This window comes from Perognathus longimembris, chromosome 9 (genome assembly GCF_023159225.1).
Source record: "Perognathus longimembris pacificus isolate PPM17 chromosome 9, ASM2315922v1, whole genome shotgun sequence".
NCBI lineage: Eukaryota > Metazoa > Chordata > Mammalia > Rodentia > Heteromyidae > Perognathus > Perognathus longimembris.
The window spans coordinates 40,570,047-40,595,150 of record NC_063169.1 but is presented as its reverse complement, the minus strand read 5'-3'; the positions used below and the strand labels follow the sequence as shown (position 1 = coordinate 40,595,150).

Here is a 25,104-nt window from a genome sequence, read left to right as displayed (position 1 = left end):
ATCTAGCTTCCTTGTAGGGCTTGGGTCCCTGATAGCTAGTCTCCCGTTGGGTGAGGGGGTAATGGTGGACTCACTGATCCTGGATTGTGTATGTGTCCCGCACAGCCGTTGGTCCTTCAGGGGGTGGCGAAGTGTCGTAGTGGCGTTCCTAGTTCCCCCGTTCTGCCGCGCTGGGTTCCCCAGCCGCCGTCCATCCAAACTGGTGTGGACCCGAACTTCTCGTCAACACCGTCGTATGTCTTGGTCCGCACCCTCCCTAGTGACTGTGGGGTCTCCCGCTGTCTGGATTCTGCGCTCCCAGCAGCCTGTCTGCCGATCTCCGGGTTCCCCTTTCCTAGCCTGGCACTGTTCGGGCCAGGGTCGGCTGGTGGGGGGAGGGTGCCCTGGAGATTCTCCTGCTTCGTGTAGGTTTTCGGCTCTTCTTTTTTACTCCTTTGTGTTTTCCTGTGTATCTCCACTGCTTCTGGCTGCTGGTTTTGCTGGGTTCTTGATGGGGTGTTGGGTGTTGGAGTTCCCAGCTCGCTATTCAGTTGGAGCAAGTCGGGGTGCCTCCCTACTGTGTTGGCGCCATCTTTCTCAGATGACTATCAGCCTTCTTAAACCCTTGCCCATAAAATAAGTAAGAAGAAGCCCTCCATTGTGGGGACTGCTTTCTCTGCTCCGGCTCAAATGCTTATTCCTTTCTCTCTTATTACCCTCGTATCGTCTTCTCCCCCAACCCTCGGCCTGCAGGTCTGTCGGGGTGAGACGTAGGGGCGTCTCCGTCCTGGCTGCGCGCGACCCGCGTGGCAATGTGACCGCTATCCTACTCTGGGAGCTACGGACATAGACCACGGGTCAGCTTCTGAGAGCGAACTAACTTTATTGAGAGAGGGGCAAGGGTAGATGATCAGGGGAAGGGGGTTGGCCAGGATTCCCATAGGCCAGAAGGCTGTCACTTGACCTCCAAGGGGCTGGTCACTTGACCTCCAAGGGGCTACGTCACTCTGAGCGCGCCAAACCAGGGCGGGGCTGGTAGGCGCCAGGCTGGCTGCCAGCTAAGTCGGGGGTCTCTTTGCCCGACCGGTTTCTCCAGATTCCAATGTATAGAGGATGGAAAGGCCGCATTCCCCAGCTGGGGGAGGTGCCTCAGGCCCCTTCCATCTAGGGGGGAAGATGGACCCCAACACTCCATATTGTAATAAAATGTGCAATAACCTTAATGTGGAGTCAGAGAATCCATTTTTTTTTTACTCAATCTGAAATTCTACACGAAAGGAGAAATAACGGTAGTGAAACTTTTCTTCTGTGACTAACCTGGCAGTGAAGCTGTCTGTCCCAGTTGAGCCTGCAGAGGATCACTTCCTAAGGCCACACTTCTTTTGGTCCTCAACCCTCCCCCACATGCCACATTAGAACTGTAGTCAAATGGCCAGGTGGCACCTGATAGGTCTGCCTTTCACTGGGATGGAGTTAGCTGCAGCATTAGCAGTGAAACTGCCATCTGAGGACTCCTCTGGGTTTGGCAAAGGGGGGGTGGGAGTGGGAGTGGTAGGGGAGGGGAACTGAGATAACACTGATTTCTAAATGATTGTTCATCTGGAAGTTACTCTGTATTTGTCAAGTGAGTACCTTTTTCTGTGAATCTATGTTAACCACAACTTTAAAAGCTTAACTTCTAACCTTTACATTCTAAACCCAATACAAATTTTAAGTGTTTCAATTATTTACAACTTCTAAGTCTGAAAATGCCCTCCCCCCCCCAAACAAACAAACAAAAACTAAACCAACACTCTTGTCTTGAATTATCTTTGTTTTGTTTTGTTTTTTGCCAGTCGGGGGCTTGAACTCAGGGCCTGAGCACTGTCCCAGGCTTCTTTTTTACTCAAGGCTAACACTCTACCACTTGAGCCACAGTGCACTTCTGGCTTCTTTTGTTTCTGTGGTGCTGAGGAATCTAACTCAGGGCTTCCTTCATGCTAGGCAAGCACTCTACCGTTAAGTACCATTCCCAGCCCCCTTGCATACCATGTACTGTCCTGAGCTCCTAGACTGTGCAGGATCACGCTGTCTCCTCTGTTTTAGTGCAAAGCAGCATTTGGTCCTGTTGCCATCTCTTGTCATCCAGGGAACGGTAGGCTTATGAAGAAGCCTGATCTTTCTCTTAGCTGATGAACGTTTTTCACTTTGTATGTATTTATTGGCTGATAAGATGGAATTTTAAAGCTGTACTTCCCACTAAGCAAGAAAGAGTGATGTCATATGTGTGCCTTTTGTTCCCCTCTCCTTTATACATATTACGAAGCCTTGTGTACTCACATAATATTGTATTTATTGTAACCACTTCTGATAGGAAGCTACATTTCTAGCATCAACCTTTGGTTGTTTGTGAGGTTCATAGCATTCAATATATTTCTTTTACAGAGCACACCTGACCTTACCTCCAAATGCTCTTGAATGGTGCTTAAAATGGGTGAATTCTTCCAGAAGCAACCTTCAAATCACTTAGTATCTTGTACCCCCTGCAAAGCCTTTTGTATAACTCTGTAGTCCTCAGGCAGTAGTGGTATTATGATTTAAATGGCTTGTTTTAAATTTGTATGTGTGAGTTTAACCAGACTCATTATGTGTTTTAAAAGAATATTATTTGGGTCATTTCAATGAGATGAAAGTTTTCATGTATTTAGGCTAGAAGAAATGGAAGAAAAGTATCTGATGAGAGAATCAAAGCCGGAAGATGTGCAGCTGATTACAGAGTTGAAGGCCATGCTTACAGAAAGAGACCAGGTCATCAAGAAACTAACTGTAAGACATTTTGGTTTGGGTATAATTATAATTATGTTAGTTAATCAATTTATAGATTGTCGATGGGGAAAACATGGAAAATATTTTAAAGAAATGCAAAAAATGGAAAGGATAGAATGTGTTTTGATCAGAAGTTTATTGAAATATTTATTCATGAGAATACAAAATAATATTAAAGTAACTTTATATTTGGCATCAGGGTAAGAGAGTTGTACCTTTTTCTCATCAATATTTTTTAAAAAGATGTACTTTTTTTTTTTTTGCCAGTGTTGGGGCTTGAACTCAGGGCCTGAGCACTGTACCTGACTTCTTTATTTTATTTTACTTTTTGCTCAAGGCTAGCACTCTACCACTTGGGCCACAGTGCCACTTTCAGCTTTTTTCTGTTTATGTGGTATTGAGGAACCAAACCCAGGGCTTCATGCATGCTAAGCAAGCACTCTACCACTAAGCCACATTCCCAGCCCAGATGTGCTCTTTTTGATAAATTGAATGTTGAATATTGTCATTGATCCCCAGCAGTTCAGATAAATATTGAGATATGTATATGGATCCATACTGTTCATATGAATTTCTCAAAATGTGCTAAACACTGATTTCAAAGAGACATCAAAGAGAAAAGTTCTGTGGTCTAGCCTGAGAAGCTTCATACTGTCTCTTGAGGGTCAGTGGTACTGAGATATTAAGATTTAAGATTTAAGAATAAACACACTGCCTTCATTAAAGCAAGTATTCCCTAAAAAATGTATGCAATTTTAAAAATTCATATAATATTTCTATCCCTAAAATACTGTGTCCTGGTGAATTGAAATACTGTTTTGTACTACCACTAATAAATGAAAGTTTTCATAGTAAATCTAGAAATACAACACTCACTCATTGAGTCCTAGCTGAAAACTCTGGATATTAGCATGCAGACAGTATAAGCGTTAACATTTATTTCTAAAGTCCTCTAAAGAAACATTTCTCTTAGAATTTAGGAACATCCACTCATTTTCCATGTTTCGATGTTTCGTTTTGGATGTTTTTACTGAAAACAAGAGAGTGTCCAGAGGTAGACCCCACAGCAGGCTCTGCTTTGTCCTCCACCAGCCAAGTTCTTGAAGTTTTGTCCACATGAGCAAAGGCCTCATAGATAGGGAAAGTGATGGCAATAGACTCATGGAAAATTCTACTCTATTTCATGCATAAAATAGCCAGATGCCTGTGGCTCATACTGGTAATCTGAGCTATTCAGGAGGCTAAGGCTTGAATCAGGTCAAAGCCAGATGACATAGAAAAGAGTCTATGCCCATTTAATGAGCAAAATGACAAACTGGAAGAGATGTGGCTCAAGTGGTGTAAAGTAACAGCTATATCAAGAAAGCAGAGCAAAAGCATGGGGCCCCTGAGTTCAAGCTCCAGTACTAGCCAAAATATAACCAAGTAAATTATTGGTGTAACTATATGTATTTTATCTATGGTCCATAAATAGCAATTTATTTTCTAGTTCTTACTGGGGTATTTACATACATAATTGTGTTTTATCTTCACAACATGTAGGTATCAGACTTCAAAGAATTACTTAACTTTGCAAAAGCAACACATCTATTCAGGGCAAGGAATGTAGCTGAGGGTTATTTTATACTCTTAATACTGTAACCTCCTTTCTGGTCCATGAGGCACCTGTGCCAAGATTAATGCTAAGATTAGTTGTTATCTAAGAGGAGATGAGGAATCTAGTTCTCCTTGGTTCTACTAAAGCACACCCTTGCCTCTACCCACACTGCCCTACCTGCTATGGCCTTCCCACCTTCCAGGGTTCACTTAGTGTCACTTGATTTTCATGAACCCACAAGCAAAGGTTTCATCTCTGCACGGCAGTTGACCTTTCTGTTGCTGTTTTTCTGATGCATTCATAGCTCAACGGAAAAAGTCAAACAAAATCAAATCAAACTCCATGAACTGGAAAACCATGATTAAGCATAGTAGTGTCATCATCTTCATGCATAGAAACTAATCAAACTTGAAGACAAGTTACACCTGCTCAAGATCCTTCATCATCTCTGTCAAGCAGAGGCAGGGCCAGTCTTAAAAGAAAAGTGTTAAAAGGCAGGGTAGAGTCCCAGAGCATAGGGTTCTAAAGGTGTTGAAATTTTAGCTACCAGCAACCTTCAAGGCACTGACAATCATGTCTAGTAATTTTTGAACTAAGTATATAAACTATCAAGTTTTCTATTAAACTGAATGAAATGGTATTTATGCAGTTAAGTTTGTAAATATTCAATAGAAAAATGTTGAAAAGATGTTTACAATTCTTTTGCATAGGAGGATAATAAATTTTATCAGCTGGAATTAGTCAATCGAGAAACTAACTTCAACAAAGTATTTAACTCAAGTCCTACTGTTGGTGTTATTAATCCCTTGGCTAAGGTATGTGCTGTGAACATTGCAAAATAGTAGTATACTAAAAACTTGTTTAAAAATTTGGTGAATTATTTGGAGCAGTGTAGGATAAGTCTCTAAAAAGTATTTACTTAAATTTAATAATCTAGCACTAAAATTGATAAGTTGTTCCTTTTCAAAATGAGCTGCTTTTTCCTGTTAATTTATATTTCGTAAAACTTTTATTAATATTTTAAAATATTGAGTCTGCCTTTTGGGTTTTTATATTTCTAAAGAAAACCAGTAACTCTAGTTAATTCATTGTCATTTCCTTACTGATCATCACAGTCCCTTGTGGGGTCTGGAAAATACTCCAGCTCAGATACCCAACAGTTACTCCTGGCTTAAGGCCTGCCATCTTAATGGAACTCAGGTGAAGGTTAGTTTTGTTGACTAGCCATTTCAGAAAAAAAAAGGCTTAAGTCTCTCAGCCTTATGACTGCTCTTGGAAAGTAGAAGTAAATAAGTATGGCCTACTCTGATAATCTGCTGCCCTCTAAGAACCAATAGAAGAGCCTTGAGACAGAATATTGTATCTTATACCTCTTTTTCTCCATGGCTCCAATCATAGTGATGTAGGAAGAGTAGGTATATTCGATAAATATTTACCTGTAAAATTTTATCACATTTTATTTTTTTCTTCTGTCATGGGACTTGAACTCAGGGCCTGGGCTGTGTCTGAGGTTTCACTCAAGGATAGTGCTCTACCACATTAAGCCACAGCACCACTTCCTGTTTCCTAGTTGTTAATTGGAGATAAGAATGTATGGACTTTCCTCCCTGGGCTGGCTTTGAACTGCAATACTCAGATCTCAGCCTCCTGAGTAGCTGGGATTACAGGTGTGAGCCACAGTGCCTTGTTATCACATTTTCTATAAGTCACCACAAACTATTCTGTGCATATGGCAAGTAATGAATAAATAACAAAGCCAGTATATACTGATCTCATTGAGATTGTGAATTTTTAGGGAGAAATCAGTAAAAATAAAAGTATTAATGTTGGGCTGGGAATATAGCCTTGTGGCAAGAGTGCTTGCCTCGTATACATGAAGCCCTGGGTTGGATTCCCAAGCACCACATATATAGAAAACAGCCAGAAGTGGTGCTGTGGCTCAAGTGGCAGAGAGAGCTAGCCTTGAGCAAAAAGAAGCCAGGGACAGTGCTCAGGCCCTTGAGTCCAAGGCCCAGGACTGGTCCAAAAAAAAAAAAAAAGTACTAATGTTCAAACCATTTTTTAATTCAGATATTAAGTTTCACATCATGTTAATTTCTACTAGGTGCTTACCCAGACATTTTGCTTTCAAAACTTCTCTGTTAAGAACACTAAAGGAAGGAATTATCCTTCGATCCTTCATAAGTGCTCCAAACTTTGAATGTTTCATTAAATAGAATATTTTGTAAATGAGAATGACTAGAGAGGTGTGTGGCTTTATCTTTAGAACTACCTGGCACATAGAAAGTACTTAATAAATAATTGATTAGTTAATGAATATAATTCATTTTGTTTTCAGTTGATAATTTAGTATGAAATAAGCTTTTAGTTACAGAACAAGATTATTAGACTGGTGTAAATGAGATAAATGACCATTTTTTTCCGTTTATTTTGTTGGAATTGTTTTGTTATAAATTCATGATGCTGAAACTTTACTAGTGATACTTTTGATTTCTTAAAACAAATAAGTAGCTATTTTTATGCCCTCTGATGACAAAATAAGAAGAATTTAAAAATACAGCTTTGTAAGAACTTCCCAAATACTTTTGACTCCTAACAATGACTTCAGTTTTCACAGCTAGTTCTGAAAAAGGTATCACTATTCTCGTCTTTTTGTGGTAATACTGAAATAGGTTCCTTGTCAGTCTGTGAATCACAGAGCATGACCCAGAAGAAAATATCTAGAGTTGAGATCACTGCCTTGTCAATGAATGAAAACTTCTATGTGTATACATATTTGTGAAAACTTCAGATTTAATTTTACCAGAAGAAAATCCTAAGTTTATAGTACATGTCTAATTATCAAAATGTGATAAAATTGTAAATATTTTTGTTTATACACCTCTTGATTCTAGAAGTATAAATAAGTGCTTTGAGACTGAAGCTAGTGGCTTACAAGGTGATAGGGTTTAACAGTATGCAACTAATTTTATTCCTTTTTAAATCTCTGTTCTTCCGTAAAGTTGATTAAATTTTTAAAAAAATATTGAATTTTATTTTATAATGTTGATTTCTTAAATTATGAGCCAATTAATTATTCAGCCACTTTATTGGTACATTTAGACTTATTCATACATATTTTTTGGTCTTCAGAAAGATATCACAGCAAATTTAAATCAGCTTTAGGTCTTAAATAGAAATGTGAGATTGTTTCAAACTACATTGCCAACATTTTCTCATTCATTCCTTTTTTTTTCCCCTAGGCAAGAACTGCCTCCCTTTGACAGATCGTTAAAGTTCACAGACCTCTGTTTTAAATTGATGTTTAGCTTGACCCCTTTCTATTTAACCCTGTGGCATCTACAGGACTGCCTCTTCCTGTCCTCTTGTCCCATTTCCTCCCAGTATTCTCTTTACCCTTTAGTGCCAGCCCACACCTTGTCCCCCTCCCAGCTTCCTGGTTGGTGGCTGACAGAACGTTTCCTCTTGGTTGGCTGTTTTTCTCCGGGTAGCATGTCCATCTGTGAGGATTCCATGCAAATACACACGTTCAAGGATCCCCAGACCACACTTTGGGTAACACTGGCTCATTTTACCATCATGATTTAACGCAAAGCACCCAACATTTTTTGGTGCAAAATTTACATCTTCTATTATTCCTACTCTCTTGTTTGTCCTTATGCAGGGACAATCCTCACATGTATTATTTTTAATGCAGCAAAAGAAGAAGAACGATAAAGCACCAACAAACAGGTTTGTGAGTGTTCCCAATCTAAGTGCTCTGGAATCCAGCATTGTGGGCAATGGACATCCTAACCGTTTGGATCCCATCCCTAATTCTCCAGTCCACGACATTGAGTTCAACAGCAACAAGCCTCTTCCTCAGCCAGTGCCACCCAAAGAGCCCAAGACATTTTTGAGGTGAGCCCTGGCTCACCAATGGCTTGTGCTTTTTATAACTTGAGAATACTACTCACACTACTGAGAAATAGTCCCGTGAACTATTTGCATAATATCATGCCATCTCTTTAGAGAACGCCCTGTTTGGAGATTTTTCCCCTCCTAATTTCTTATCTGTGAGTTTCTTGTAAGTACAGGAAGACCTGCTTCCTCTTTAGCATTGTTGCCAAGTTTTTGTTATTGCAGAACTTTAATTTTTATTTGCTAAATAGTTTTTATTTCTGTCTCTATATGATCTTTTTGGTTTTGCTTACCAGTCCTATTATATAAGCCGATTTTAATTTCTTTTTATTTTACAAGTTCTCAAATCTTAATGGCATATGTAAGCAAAAAAAATTTAGAAAAGAATAAATTTTAAAATTTATATTTCAGTTTTAAGCTACCTTGGAGTTGACTAAATATATTAAGTAAATTTGGAATGAAATTCAATGATTTAGTCAACAGATCACTACAGTCAAAGTACTGTTGATTTATGTACTGACTTTTTTGCTGCTTTGAAGTTTATTTTTTACTAAGTCTCACAATGCCACTCACACAAGTCATACCTGTAGAGTTTAGTTTTGTTCTTCTAAGTAATTTATGACACAGTTAATAGGTAAACAGTCAAAAATAGCAAGAATAAAAAATAGTCAAATAGACTGTCTCCTGCTAAAACTTTTGTGTTGCTTATTTCCCCTTGCCCCGTGCATGGGTTCTGTTCAGGTATCAGTAAGGTGCATGTGCATGAGCTCCAGAAACGGCTACTGGAATTTCCATTACATTGTTGCGTGCCTTGTAATTGTCCCCAGACACGGTAGGGATTCTTTTGTTTCCTTAAGTAGCCCAAAGAATCTTTAGTTAAGAGCTAAGTGTAAGTTACACAAGTTGGAAAATAGAAGCAAAGTTGGAGTTTTAAGGTACTTCTTTTCATGGACTATCTGATTATGGAATTAGGAAATTAATGTTTAATTATGTAAATAGTGAAAAACAAAACAAAACACTGCTATACCTTGGGTTCGTTACGTCTAAGGACGTATATGTGAGGATCAAAAGCTTGTGTCCAATTCTGAAATTTTAGTTACAAGGGTGGAAGTGTTGGAAGAAAGGAACAGGACTTTCTTTTTCTTGGCTGCTTGCTTCTTGCTCTGGGGCGTGTTGGGAGGCTAAGCTCCTTAGCCGACTTGTGCGCGCTGGCGCCCTCTGCTGTCGGCACGGCACGCGGCAGCTCAGCCCCAGGGAGCCACTTGTGGTAACTTACACTGGTGTACTGTGCATCACCCTCTTTCTTTGCAAAACCACTTCCCTCCGGGTCACACGTCTCTCTTTATGAATTCAGCCCCCCTCAGAGCGAAGCGTCCCCCGCAGCTTCTCCGGACCCCCAGCGCCAGGAGTGGTTCGCCCGGTACTTCACCTTCTGAAAGGGCAGTGCTGAGGCTGTGTGGACTGACTCGGAGCATGATTGTACACAGTCCATTCCGCGGCCAGGCTTCCTGTGGGAACACTGTGACTGTGAAGGTGTTCGTCTCTCCAACTTGAAAATGCAGTGTATTTCCTGAGATTATATATATATATATATATATACACATATATATATAGGAATCACTCTATAAGGTACTCTATGATGTGTGTAATTATAACAATTATTTTTATTTGAAAGTCTTTAACCTTTTTAATTACTGCATAATAAATTTTGTTAGAAGAAACGATTTTTTTCTTCTGTTACAATTGCTCTAATTTTTAAGTGCTGTGTGTGTATTTGTGGTGTTGGATTGTCACTGAGAGCCTTGCATTTGCCAGATCCACCACTTGAAGTATGCCCCCACCCCTTGTTTATCTTTACCCCTTTATTATCTTTCCATTAGGGGCTCTCATTTTTGCACTTCACCTACCTACACTTCCTACATGGCTAGACTTACAGAAGCACACTGCTAGGTCTTACTTTATGGTTGAGATGGGTTTTCGCTAACCTTTTTGGTCCAAATTGACTTTGAACCATAGCCTGCCCAATCTCCACTTCCCAAGTAGCTGGGATTACAGGTGTGTACCACTATGCCAGGTAAAACTTGTCTACAAAATGATATCCAATCATTTGACTTCAATATCGTAACAAAATACAGATACATAAGTTATAATCTATTGACATCTTCTATTATAATTTTATATATAATTTTAAGAAAAATTTTCTACATTTACAAAAGTAGATTAAAAGCACTATGTATATTGTGGGCCTTTAGGTGTTTAAAATATTGTCCACTCACATAGTTTTTTATTTTCTTTATCTGATGGGTGAGATCTAGAATTTTTAATACAGTTTGAACTCACGATTAATTTTAGGCTTTTCCACTTGTTTTAGAACAGATCTAAGTGATCTGTCTAGTACTGATTCAGAACCTTTGCTCAACTCCCCAATGTTATGTTGTCCAACCTTTGATTTCTTTAAGCTTTAGTCTGGTTTAGCTGAGTGTTTTATTCTGGGGCCTAAAAGCAAGGTGTTCCTTTGGTGTTCCCCAAATGTAGTTGGTTCATTAATGTAATTTTCTTTCTTTTCTTTTTGCCCCCAAGCTAGGGACTCTGTGTAGCCCAAGTTGGCCTTGAACTCTCAACCTTCCTGTGCCAGTCTCCTGAATGCTATGATCACAGACATGCCTCACCACATCTGGCTAGCAATGTACACATTTCAAAGAATCTGGTGTATAAGATAAATGCCAGTACAGTGTGTCGCCTCTGAATGACAATAACCCTGTGCATCAAGCCCTGCGCTAAGGAGCACTGTAGGGATGAACTCACTTAGCTTCATAAAATGGAACAAACTTTTGCATATGAGTTTGCATGGTTTATAACTTTTTTGGTATTCTGAAAAAAACTTCTACAAAGTGTTTACTTTCATTTTTAAAAAGAGATTAAATTTTCTAAGAAAACAAGCAGTGTTCACTTCAGAAAATAATTGTAGTCATAGCACATATTCTTGGCCCTAGTGCTTACTTAGCCACCTAACCCAGAATTTATTAACCCAGTACCAGTTATTAGTGCTTGTGCCAGTAGCTGTGGCACACACTGGCATACCAAGGATGGATGGCCCTCTGTCCTCCGGAAGCTAACTGCAGGTTTACTGATTGCCCACAGCCTCCTGTCATATATCATATCAGGAGAGCTGCAAGGAGATTGATGGAGGAGGCAGTAGGAGCAGAGAAGGAAGTAGTTCACGCTACCAAATGTCCAGGAATGCTGGACCTAGAAGTAATGGTCATAACATACATAAAAGTGGATGATGAGAAGGAATTACCCAGAGAAACAGACCAGGGGCAGAAACATTTCCAGGCAAAGCTGAAGCAAGAGTGGAGAAGGTAGGATGGCTAAATCCAGGGAACCACATGCTGTCCTGTTAGCCAGCATGGAAGAACATGTTAGATAGGTGAAGGCATCTTGAGAGCAGTCATCTCTTGAGCTTCTACCTTGACGCACACACTTCTATTTTTGCATTTTTACCACTGTGACAACTTAGATGAAACATATATTCTCCAATACAATCACACAACTGGCAAAGATCAAAACCTGTTGATTGATTTTTGTCTGTTGTGAGACTTTTTTGACCCCAAGATGGGCATGGTGGTGTGCTGTAGTTCTGTAGGAAGCAGAAGTAGGAGGATTCTGATCTTAGGAGTGTAATGGGTGGAGGGAGTCCCCCATCCCTCCAAGAGTCCACCACTCAGAGACAGTCTCAAGCAAAAAGATGGATTTATTGGGGAAGTAAAAAGTATACTGACCGGCCACGGTCATGGCCCAGACTCTGGAGCTGGGACCACATGCCTCGGCCACACTCAGGGTTGGGTTATAAAGGCAAATACCACAAGGCCAAGCCTGCCACACACAGGTGGCCAATGAGGTTACAACACTTACAGAGCATGCCAGGTCACACCCAGGTGGCCAATGGAGTTACAGTCTGTCCCATAGTAACTGTTTGAGTCAATCTATCATCTTAGTTAAGACTTGGCACATGGATTTGGTGGGGCTCACACGATGCAGGCGGATATGTCTACTCATGGGAGGGCACAGGTTTAACCTGGAACTTTCCACTACCCAGGTGGTCAAGCAGTATACACAATCTTACCAGAGCAAAGGGGAACTTCCCTGGATAGGGCGGGGAAGATCTTAGTGAAGATGGAGTCAGCTTCTGCTCTCTTTAACTAATCTGAGATGGAGTTAATCTGACACCTCTCAGCAGCCAATGATGGCGCTGGCCAGATCTGACCTCCATATTACAGGAGATCACCTACCTAGGCAAAAAGTTCAAGATCCTATCTGATTAAATAGTATATGGGTGAGAGACAGAAATGACTCCGAGTCTCACTTTTGTGTGTATATATTTGAATATTTCTACAACTAAATATTTAAAATACATGTACACATTGCCACCAAAAAAATCCTATCCAAAAAAAACATAAACTGAAGCAAAAAGGCTGGGGGCATTAATCAAGTTATAGAGTACTGTCTAGCAAGTACGAGGACCTGGATTCAAAGCTCAGTACTGAAAAACAAAAATGTGGTATACTGAGTTGGTGCAAATGAGAACTCATTGAAGAATTGCTCATGGGAATGGAGATGAGGGAATCAAGAGTGAAGACCCAGAGTAATAGTGTTATGCCAAGTCGCGAAACCACCACCAAGAAGACCACCGAGACTCAGACATTCCGAAATGCAATAGCAAGGCAAGACTTTATTCAAGAGGGGCTGGGGCCCTGGCCTTGTCCTTCTCACCGACACAGCGGAGGTTAGGAGGCAGCTTCGAGCTGCGATTACACAGAGCTTATAAAGGCAAAAGACAAAGTTACAGCAATCAGGTGTTTAAGCAAGCAAGATCACGGGTACAAATCTGATTGGCTCAGGGCTCGAGGCATTCTAGGGGCGGTTAGAGTTAAGCATTCCCAGGCGGTTAGAGTTCTTGACCGGCTGGGCCCTAATAAGCTTGCCCTGGTTTGCTCATAACGGGGGCTGCCTGAAAATGGGGTACTTTAACTCTTCATTCCCCCCTTCAATAGAAACTGGTAAAGAGTATATGGGCCAAAAAGAAAAAGAATTATGAACAAAGGGTGAAGTGTTACTTCAGACATTTAGAAGAATATTTGTCTGAATAATGGCAGCTAAACATAGGAATCTGGAGTTCAGAGTCTGAGCTGGAAATATTTGGGAATCATCATGTATGAAACAGATAAACCGGGGCTATGCATGGAACAACCTCATTCTGTTGGGAGACACCCACATTTAAGGTGCCGGAAGGTGGTGAATGAGAAGTAGAAAAAGTGATTAAAAAAAAAAAAAAAACCAGTTCTGGAAGAAGAAATTTCCAAGGAGAGAGCAGCCAACCGGCAATGCCAGTTATCAGGAAAAGCTAGATATCCGTTACCAGAAAAAAAAAAAATAATGAAATGTCCTTTGGCTTTAATCACTGGAAGAAAATCTTAGCAAGGGAAGATTCAGGGTAGGGATAGCAAAATCCTGATTTGATGGAAAGAATAGTTTTTGATTTTGAAAAGAAACCTAAAATCTACTTTATTTATTTATTTTTATTTATTTAATTTATTTATTTTGCCAGTCCTGGGCCTTGGAGTCAGGGCCTGAGCACTGTCCCTGGCTTCTTTTTGCTCAAGGCTAGCACTCTGCTACTTGAGCCACAGCGCCCCTTCTGGCCATTTTCTGTATATGTGGTGCTGGGGAATCAAACCAAGGGCTTCATGTATAGGAGGCAAGCGCTTTTGCCACTAGGCCATATCCCCAGCCCAGTTCCTAAAATCTAAAGAGATATTTTTTTTTTAAGCCAAAGAGGCCATTTCTTGTAGTCTCTGAGAAAATGCTCTTATTGTTATGCCCAAGTCGCGAGACGACCACCAGGAAGACCACGGAGATCCAGACGTTCCGAAATGCAAAAGCAAGGGTTTATTCAGGCGGGCTGCAGCTCGGGCCTCATCCTACACTCCGACACAGCAGAGGTTAGAAGGAAGGCCCCAAGCTGAAATTTCACAGGGCTTATAAAGGCAAAAAACCACAAAGTTCCAGCAATCATGTGCAAGATCCTAATCAAGCAAGATTAGGATACGGGTACAAATCTGATTGGCTCAGGGCTAGAGGCATTCCGGGGCAGTTAGAGTTAAGCAGGGAGTTTCCTGACTGGCTGGCCCTAATAAGCTTGTTCTGCTAGCCGGGATAATTGGTGGCCTGGGTTACTCACAGTCAACAAAATGGCTACTGCCTCAAAAATGGGGTTTACTTCAACTCTACAATATGTCTCACCTGACTGAACTGTAGCCTGCCGGAGGAAACTCCTTCCTCTGAAGCTACCTTTGCTACTGTCACTCAGACTCCACAGCCATGTGATAAAACCACCCCTTCTGTCCTAGCTTCCTAAAAGAAAATGTAAGATTGCTTATAAAAAAAAAAAAATCAAATGTGGCCAGGAGCTGGTGGCTCACACCTGCAATCCTAGCTACTCAGGAAGCTGGGATCTGAAGATCAAGGTTCAAAGCCAGCCCAGGCAGGAAAGTCCATGAGACTCTTGTCTCCAATCAAACCACTAGGAAACTGTGAGTGACACTGCTGCTCAAAGTGGTAGAGCACTTAGCCTTGAGCTGAAGAGCTTAGAGACAGTGCCCAGGCCCTGAGTTCAAGCCCCACAACCAAAAACCAAAAATTACATGTGGAGCAAAGTGCCTGTGGCTCTCACATGTAATCTTAGATACTCAAGAGACTGAGATCTGAGGATCAGGGTTTGAAGCTGAAAAGTATTTAGGAGACTCGTATCTCCAATTAACCTCCAGAAAATCAGAAGTGGAGCTGTGGCCCAAAGCAGTAGTGTGCTAGCCTTGAGCAAAAGAGGCAAGTGTCCAGGCAGAGTTCAAGCCCTACTACTGACAATCATTTGGGAAAGGTTATAAATGGCTAGATGTAAGAAAGTAGTGTTCTTAGAAAACATAAATATAGTTGAGAAATGTAAATAGGATTATCAGTTAATGATTATGATAAATCACATGTTTATATTTAAACCTGTCCACAAAATTAGAGATTTTAATCTACAGTTTCTCAGATGCAAGTTTATAAGGGATAGTTGGATTTAATCAGGATTAAGATACCATAAGTGCAGGAAGAAGTGGAGGGGGTCAGCCTGGGAAATCCAGATGTCTTGGGAGAAGTGATCAGGATTAACTTCCTTTGAAGGGAGTTTTTTTTGTGTGCTTTTTTTTTTTTTTTTTTTTTTTTTTTTTTTTTTTTTGGCCTGAGCACTGTCCCTGGCTTCTTTTTGCTCAAGGCTAGCACTCTGCCACTTGAGCCACAGCGCCACTTCTGGCCGTTTTCTATATATGTGGTGCTGGGGAATTGAACCCAGGGCTTCATGTATGTGAGGCAAGCACTCTTGCCAGTAGGCCATATTCCCAGCCCCTGAAGGGAGTTTTTTTTTTGTTGTGTGTGTGCAGGTCTCAAGGTCTGACCACTGTTGTAGATCTTTTTTGCTTAAGGTTAGTGCTCTAGTGTTTCATGCCTTTAGCCACACCTCCACTTCTGGCTTTGTGGTAGTTAACTGAAGATGAATGTCTGGTGGCTAGATTGGAATCACAGGCCTGAGCCACCAGCACACACACCTCATAAATACACAACAGACATTGTCAAGCTTATTTTTACACATAGCTTTTGATGTTTTGTTCTTATTTTATTCTGTCACTTCTCTTTTATTACTTGTTGTATGTAGAATTAAGAATTGCTGTTACCCCATATCTATTTGTCATCTCAAACATCAAATTCCTTACACGCAGCTTTTCCTAAATTCCCTAATTTTAAATCTAGAGCAAAGACAGAGACCCTTAGGGAAGAACTGCACTTGTGACCCTCTACACTGCATCAAGAGCAAGAAGGCAGGGTCTTAATTCCATGGATTTGTGACTGATGTGCTCTGCCATGCTTTTCATCATGACATGGAGAGTAAAATTTGCTGAGTTTAGCTATGTTTATATGATTGTAATAATATGATATAATTTAATTAGGAATCCAAATCTGCTTGAAATCATGGAATAATCTAGCCTAGAAATAAACTTCCACATAGATGTCTCAACAAATGTATGAAGACCGACCCTTAAGCTGAGCAATCTTTTCAATAAATGTTTCTGGAAAACCATTTGCAAAAGAATGGAGTTGACCCTTAGATTATACTATACATTAAAATTAACTCAGAATGGATCAGAACTTTAAATATAACAAGTATAAAAAGCTCTTAGAAAGAAGTATGATAAAACCTTTATGACTTGGGCACGACACCAAAACACAGGCAATAGGAAATAGATAAATTTGGACTCCATAAAAAGTTAAAACTTTTGTGCACCAAGGGGCACTATCAACAGGAAAAAAAAAAGACGAAAGAAAGTGGCAGAAAATATTTCTCAAAGGGCTTAACATACAGAATAGTCAAAAATTCCTATAACTTAGTGAAGAGTAAAAGCCAGTTTAAAAATAAGCAAATGACTCAGACATTTTTCCAAAGAAGATGTTAAAATGGCCAACAACTTCATGAAAAGATGCGTAGTCAATAGGGAGATGTAAATTATAGAATGACTGTAATATTAAAAAAAAAAGATGTAACAAGTGTTGGCAAGAATGACAAATTGGAGCCACTGAGATTGTGAATGAAATGGTGAAGCCATTGTAGAAAACAGTTTATCAGTTCTTCAAAGAGCAACATAGATGACCACATGATCCAGCAATCCCATTCTACATATACACACAAAAGTCAACTTGGAAGTGGAAAATTGGGACAAATACTTGTATATCAATGTGCTTAGCAGTGTTTTTCATAATAGCCAAAAGGTAGAAACAACCTAAATGTCTGTTGATTGAAGAATGAGTAAGCAAAATGTGGATACACACACTAGAAAATTGATCAGAAAATTGCTGGGCACCAATGACTCATGTAATTGTAGCTATTCAGGCAGCCAAGACCTAGGGGATCGTGGTTCAGAATTCACTGAGGCAGAAAAGTCTGTGAAACTCCATCTTGAATTCATCAGAAAAATGTCAGACTGGAAACATGGTTCAAATGGTATAGTGCCAATCGAGAACAAGCTAACCAAGTAAGCACATGAGGCCCTGAGTTCAAGCCCTGAAACTAACACACACACACATACACACACACACACACAAATTATCCAGCCTTAAAAAGGGATGCAATTCTGAGATGTGTTTAAAAACCCTCAAGGGCTGGGAATATGGCCTAGTGGAAAGAGTGCTTGCCTTGTATAGATGAAGCCCTAGGTTCAGTTCCTCAGCACCACATATATAGAAAGGGCCAGAAGTAGTGCTATGACTCAAGTTGGCAGAGTGCTAGCCTTGAGCAAAAAGAAGCCAGGGGCAGTGCTCAAGCCCTAAGTCCAAGGCCCAGGACTGGCAAAAAATAAAATAAAATAAATAAAACCCCTCAAACTTTAAAAGCATCTGCTAAGTGAAATAAGCCTATCAAAAGGTCAAACTGTATGACTCCTGTTATACAAGACTACCTAGACTAGAAGAGGTAAATTCAGGAAGCAGATAGTAAAAGTTACTAGAGGCTATGGAGAGAACACAAATGAATGATTATTTAACAGGTACAGAGTTTCTGTGCAGAATTTTTCTTTTAATACTGGAGATGATAGTGGTGAAGTTACATGAGATGAGCTTAATGTTCCTGAATTGTACACTTTACAAATGGTTAAAATGGTACATTTCATGTACATTACACCACATTAATGAAATAAGTAGCAGAGACCCATCCCAGTGATTGCATTGTTTTTGGAATAAACACTTTATATTAGAGATGACTATATTTATCAATTAAGAGGTCATCTTTTCACCTGCATTCCATTTGCTTTTTTTCTTCATACAATTTTCTGTAAGCATGTTTTCCTATTTGGTACCTTGGTATATGTTTAGTTCTCAGTGTCTAAACGTCTGCCAGAGGTGGTGAACAATGACTTAAGATGACCTCACACACAGGGAATTTCACATACACTCAACTGAAGGGTTCCACTTGTAGTGTTAAGCATTTATACTTCTCATTTCTGCTTTCTGGGACTTCTTCATTAAGTGGGATTCTACTGCCACCTGGTGAAAGCTCTGGTTGCTTCCACTGTGAAGTCTCCCATGCCCTTACCAGTGTAAGGGTTAGACATCTTTCCATGTGTGCCCTATTACAAATGGTCATTCAACAAACATCTCTTGAATGTGGGGCATTATTTAAGGTGGTTGGAGTAAATACATCACTAAAAAAAAAACCCCAAGTATGCCTATAGCATCTTTATGAAGCGCAGATGAGAGGAAGGGGAGCTAGACAATAAAGAGACACAATGAATAGTAGAAAGTGCTAACTCCTTGAACAAAAGAAAATGGACAGAGAAGAGGAGCTCAGAGGCTGAGAAAGGCAGGGCATCATGCAGTACTAAATAGCATGGCCAGCTCAGCTTCACTAAAGGATAGAGGAGCAAAGACTTGTTTTCTGTCTCTCCAAATCATGTGCAAGTCAATTACCACATATTATCTCTTGGCTTTTCCTTCAGGTACAATGCCTGAGTCCTAGGTTACTGGAGAAACCTAGAGAAATAGGTCTGTATCTTCAAGAAAGAAACTGACACCCTATGTATGCGTTAATACCTCTCTGTAAATGGGTGATTTTACATGCACACAAATTCCTTTAAATTTTAAATTCATTATCAGTTTGTTTACTTCAAATGTGTATATCATACATATATACAACTCCATCCCCAAAGGATTAAAAAGTGACTACAATGGAGGCTGGGGATATGGCCTAATGGCAACAGTGCCTGCCTCGTATACATGAGGCCCTGGGTTCGATTCCCCAGCACCACATATACAGAAAACGGCCAGAAGTGGCGCTGTGGCTCAAGTGGCAGAGTGCTAGCCTTGAGCAAAAGGAAGCCAGGGACAGTGCTCAGGCCCTGAGTCCAAGCCCCAGGACTGGCCAAAAAAATAAAAAATAAAAGTGACTACAATGAATACAGTGAAGACATATAATAAAAATTATATTCTTGCTGAGTGCCTGTAGTCCCAGCTACTTAAAAGGCTGAGGTCTGAGGATCACAGTTTGGATTTTGTTGTTGTTGTTACTAATTCTATTTTTTTTATTATCTCTAGGTAATTATACAACTCAACAAGTCAGTTAGTGAGTAAAATGCATCATGTTCAAAGTCTCTCCTTCTGACAATAAGTTTTGGAAGTGGGAAAAGTAGATTTCCTAGCCTTAAATTCCATAAGGAATTCCCCTACCCAGAACTTTATTAACTAAGACATTTAGATGAAGTCATGATTCGGATTCTTGACTATTTTTCTAACAAAAAACTGGGGCAGACGACCTCCTCAAAGGTGACTTCTGAAGTAACTTTTGATAAGGGGAAATTACAGCATTTAAGAATAACTCAAATGCAAGAAATTGTGTAGCAACACTAGAAAAGCTCCCTAGTGGTCTCACTTGATCCAAGGACAGAACTTGGATTAAAAGAGAAGCCCCATGGACATCTCTCATTAATAAGACATGGCTTAGCTCGGCTTTTGACTGGTAAGACAAGCTTACAATCTGACAAGCCACTAATTCTGTTTTTTATCTGTGATACAAAATGATATTCTTTGGAAAGGACAGAACTGAATCAAATTATGGAATCCTAATCTACTATGACTTTCCCTGACTATCTCATTACAAACAAAATGAGTTTTACTCAGGAAGATGTTTCTAATTGAATACATTTTAGTTTCTAAATTTCACTCTTTGGTGGATTTCCATAGCAAAGTTCCACATCATAAGACACAGCAATAATATTGACTGGGACCTTTCAAAGAAGATGTTGGTCACCACCATGGGCAAATAGCTTCAGTCATGCATTCCCAAAGCATCAGTTTAGTCACTGGTTCATGACGCCTTGGTGCATGATTTAGCTGTAAGATGTCCCTTCAGGAAATTTAAACCTCAATTTTCTGTGTGGGAAATACTATAAACCATTTTAATATTATGGAAAAGCCACTGATTTCTTTGTATTTAATAACTTCATTAAATATTATAGTATCAAAATTGTTTCTAAAGATCATTATCACCAAACAGAAGCAATTATCATAATCATTGATTATGAGAATTACACATGCACCCACCCACAAAGATCGGTGTAGCAATAAGAGCGGGCTTTAAAGTGTTCTAAGAGCTAGCATGATGGTACATGCCTGTAATCACAGTGCTGGAGAAGCTAAGGCAGGAGCACTGCGGGTTTGATGTCAGGCTTGGTTACACAAGACTGTATCAAAAAGAAGTAAGTAATGCATAAACAGAACTATGGAGATAAAAGATCTTTACTCTGTAATTTACCCCATTTTAGATTTTTAGTAAATATGGCAAGAATTGTTCCAGGTGCCAGTGCTGTGCAGGTATATAGGCTCTACAAAATTATAGGCATGCGAGTCACCCGGCCGGGTGACTTTGAGTGCACTGGCGCCGCCGCACTGCGTGAGGTTCGGTGCAGACAGCGGAGCAGGCCGCCATGGGGAGCTGGCGTAGCCTGCGACTGGCGGCGGGAAATTGTTTTCGGTTATATGAACAAAATGCTTCTTCTGCTATAAGGTTTACCAGAAACTCTGAACTGAAAGGTATATATGGATTTTGCACCAAACCACAGGAAAGTCCCAAAGCCACAATCAACACATACAGCCACAGAGTGTCATTACATAAACCCACGGATTGGGAGAAGAAGATCCTGATATGGTCAGGTTGCTTCAAAAGGCATATGAAATCCCAGAGACTATTTAGTTTGAGATGCTTGACGCTGCAAAGGACAAAGTACGGGTGAAGATCAGCTATATAATGATTGCTCTGACAGTGGCAGGATGTGTCATGATGGTTATTGAGGGCAAGAAGGCCGTCAAAAGAAATGAGTCTTTAACAAAGTTAAACTTGGAAAGGAAAGCTCAGTTTGAGAGAGGAAGCAGCAGCCCTGAAGGAAAAAACAGAGTAGCAGAAGTGTCTGTGCTGGTTCTGTTTGAAAATCCAGGGGTAATGTTACAGCAACAGTCTGTATTAAAAAGGACGATGTGGTACAAGGATTCACTTCATAAATGTATGCTTTGCACAGATGTTCACCATTTTCCTATTTCTGTTAGGGGAACAAATACATTTTCTTAAAGAATGAAAAAAAATTATAGGCATTTGCAGTCTCCTGGGGGTTAAAAAGAAATGGATGCCCAGCTAATAAGTCAATGACACTTTTGGTTTCACAGCAAACTCTCCCTAGAGACATTCCTTGATCCACAGAGCTGGTCCTTGGCAGTGAGCTCTAACCACACCACCTGCCTGCCCTGGCTGAAGATCAACATGCTCTAGGAAAATCAGATTCTTCCACCAAAACTTTGGAATCAAGCATGTAAAAAGTTTAATGTTTCATTAATTTACATTAGTTTTACAAGAAGGGGAATTCACATTTTCACATATGAGTACAATATGTCCTATATCTGTTAAGACAGAAAACAATGCAAGCTAGTTTTTGCTTTCCCACCTCAAACTGCAGAAAGTGACAGCCACACTGTGTAAGTACTTTCTCATTCACCCTGCCTCATCTCCATCATGTAGGCAGTGTACCATCTTATTGTCATGAAGTGTTAAGTACTTGAGGTTGGGGAGCAAGAGTGAGAGCAAGATGAGAGGGCATGAGCATTCAGAGGGATGAGGAACAGACAATGCAATCTGTGAAAAGAGAGAACACAGACATCACATTACTACTGATCCCACTGATGCTAAACAAGAGAAGCAAACATTACAAACAACTCCATGTTCATAAGGACATACAAAGCCAAGACAAAATACAAGGTTCTTGGGAAGACAAACTATTGAAACCCAGAAACAGCCTGAATAATATCAAAGAATTTGATTTTGTAGTTAAACTTCTCAGGAAGAAAATTCAATGTTGAAATGGATTTGCTAATGAATTCTAACAAATATTTAAGGAAGAAATAGCAATTCAACACATATTGTTCTAAAAAATCATAAGGAAGACACTCTTGATTCATTCAGTGATGAATTACCCAGATAACAAAACAAAAAGACATCACAAGAAAGACCAGCAAGTAAAAATATTAGGTCAGTATCCTAAATATACATGTGAAACTCTGTATTACCAAAATTAATATATCGGGCTGGGAATGTGGCTTCGTGGTAGAGTGCTTGCCTAGCATGCATGAAGCCCTGGGTTTGATTCCTCTTCACATATACAGAAAAAGCCAGAAGTCGTGCTGTGGCTCAAGTGGTAGAGTGCTAGCTTTGAGCAAAAAGAAGCTCGGGGACAGGGCTCAGGCGTTGGGCTCATCAAGCCCCAGGACTGGCAAAAAAAAAAAATCTTAAACTATTATATACACAAACACACATATATAAAAACATATAACACAAATAATGTACAAAATATAAAACATAAATATACATAAAGGATATATGTATCTATCTATATCTATCTATCTATTTATCTATGATAGGGCTGGGGATGTGTAGCTCAGTGGTAGAGGATTTGCCTAGCATGTGTAAGGCATGGGTTCAATCCTCAGTACTAAGGGAAAAAAAGTTTTAAAAAGAACAGTGCACGATGACCAAGTGGGAATGCTTTCAAAGTAGTTGATTTAATATTCAAAATTCAATTGATGTGATGCATCCTATTTTAGTTTCCTAGGGATGCATACAAAGTGTCACAAATGAGTGGCACTTCAGAACAATTGAAATTTATTTTCTTGCAGCTCTAAAGGTCAGAATTCTTAAATTCAAATATGGCCAGGGCCATATACGTGCCTTCTAAAAGCATTAGGGACCAGTTCTAGGCTTCCCTCCTACTTCTGGGAACCTCAAGCATCCCTTGACTTCTCTCATTGTCTCATGACTTCTCTCTATTTGTCTTCAACATTCTCTTTTTTTGAAGACACCATCCTATTGGATTAGAGGCCACCCTAACACCATACTTTTAACAAGATTACTTTTTATAAAGATGTTTTTTAGAAGAAAGGTTCTAGGGATTGGGAATTTTCACTATCTTCTTTGTAAAGGGAACACAATTCAGTCCACCCACCACCTGTGCCAGGAAACTGATTTTTTTTTTTTTTTTTTACACCAGGGGAAGGCTGTGACAAAAAGAAAGCTCTTTGAACAGGTGCTGACACATACCCATAGGCAGTGACCATTTAATATGCATAGAAAAATTTACCTCTAATTAGATCAGAGACTTACAAAACCAGTTATCAGATAACAGAGGGGGAGAGCCTGTGTTTTGGGGTTAGGCAGAGTTCTTAAACACACTCAAAACCTCAACCACCCAGGGCTGCTAGCCCGCCTGGTCTCTTGTCCCCAATCCAGCCAGCGGCCAGACGCCCAGCCCCGCCCCTACGCTGCTCCGCCCTCTGCTGGAGACCAGCAGCGCCGAGCTGGGCGCGCGCGCGCCCACACACACACCGGCGTCCCCACCCGGAAGAACCATCTAGGCAGGAAAGTTGGGTCGGTGGAGTGCGGGCCGGGCCGAGTTCAGCAAAATCGCGAGGCCGGCCTGACTAAGCCCGCGCGCCCCCGCGGCCAGCCGCACAGAGGCGCGGCCGCGCGCACGCCCCGCCCCGCCGGCTCTGCGCGCCCCCGGGTCGCGTTGGCGACCCCACAGCAAGGCCCCGGGGCCCTCCCGCGCTCCCCAGATGACTTCAGACCCTGCGTGCCGGCCAGTGAGTGACAGCCATCGCCACGTTTCCCAGGTGACGATTTTTTTTTCCTTCTGCAGTTAGTCCCAAGTCTTGTCCACGTCTTTCCTTTTAGTTCAGAAACTATTCCGCTACGTGAAGCGGCCCCGGAGCAAAGCCCCTGGCTCCTACCCACGGAGAGCGAGGCCTGCCGGCCGAGAATGTGTGAGTTAGGAAGAAAAGTTTGGAAGCATTCCTTGAGGAGTGCGGCGACTCCACGTTTGCCCGGCGGCTGAGCCGGTGGAAATGGCGCGAGCCCGCAGGGCGCCAGAGCGGCGGGGCGCGGTGTACTCGGCTCCGCCCCCCGGAGGGCGGGGCTTCTCGCTCGTGTGGGTGTGGCTTCTTGAAGGGGTGGGGTCGAGCCACCACGTGGTGTAGAGGGCGCTATAAAGCCAAATGATTTTCTTTTGACCCCAAATACTCAATAAAAGGAAAGAGTTTGAGGTGTGTGCAGAGACCTTGCTCAAAACAGTAAGTGCCTCAGATCAGTCGCCTACATAGACATTGGTTAGCAAAAAGTTGACTAATTTGGGGCACATGTGGAAAGTTAAGGCTATTTTTCAAATAACATTAATAAAAATGCTGGTGTGACTTAGAGGAAATGTCATCTGGCCTTAATTTACATCTTAAATTCAGCAGCTGCCTTCTTCCTGGTCTATATGGAGCTCTTTTCCAAATTGTTAAATGTGTGTCCCTACATTGAATATGCACTTATAGGATCTTGGAGATTATCCTGGAGCCCCTCTCAGGAGTCAAGTGTTTTTTGTTCGGTTGTATAGGCAAAACTGCATTATAGAAATCTGTGTGCTCAGTTATTTCCCAAATGTCTTTTCTGCTTTATATTGATGGAATTTAAATTATCTAACGATAATTAATAGTCACCATCATTTACTCTCACATTTTTTTCCACTTCATTTTTGGCAATATTAGGGGTTTGAACGCAGCCTCACATTTGAGCTACACCCCAAACTTTTAAGCTTCAGGTTCGTTTGTAGATAGGGTCTGAAATTTTGCTTTGGCCCTGCCTTGGACTATGACCCTCCTAC

At 40.8% G+C, this 25,104-nt stretch overlaps 2 protein-coding genes and 1 pseudogene across 4 annotated transcripts in view; all 3 read left to right on the top strand.

The window, feature by feature from the left end:
• Fam184a (family with sequence similarity 184 member A) overlaps positions 1 to 9,969 on the top strand; it is a 100,675-nt gene extending 90,706 nt beyond the window's left edge. The window contains exons 15-18 of the mRNA XM_048353992.1: positions 2,667 to 2,784; positions 5,092 to 5,196; positions 8,079 to 8,281; positions 9,636 to 9,969. Of these exons, the coding sequence (XP_048209949.1) occupies positions 2,667 to 2,784; positions 5,092 to 5,196; positions 8,079 to 8,281; positions 9,636 to 9,717 (508 nt within the window). The 3' untranslated portion in view covers positions 9,718 to 9,969. The remainder of the gene's footprint in view (positions 1 to 2,666; positions 2,785 to 5,091; positions 5,197 to 8,078; positions 8,282 to 9,635) is intronic.
• Positions 9,970 to 20,798: 10,829 nt separating this feature from the next.
• LOC125357700 lies at positions 20,799 to 21,455 on the top strand (annotated as a pseudogene).
• A 2,421-nt stretch (positions 21,456 to 23,876) lies between these two features.
• Mcm9 (minichromosome maintenance 9 homologous recombination repair factor) overlaps positions 23,877 to 25,104 on the top strand; it is a 61,949-nt gene continuing 60,721 nt past the window's right edge. For all 3 annotated transcript variants that reach the window (XM_048353987.1, XM_048353986.1, XM_048353989.1), the window contains exon 1: positions 23,877 to 24,073. The gene's annotated coding sequence lies outside the window, so the exon portion shown is untranslated. The remainder of the gene's footprint in view (positions 24,074 to 25,104) is intronic.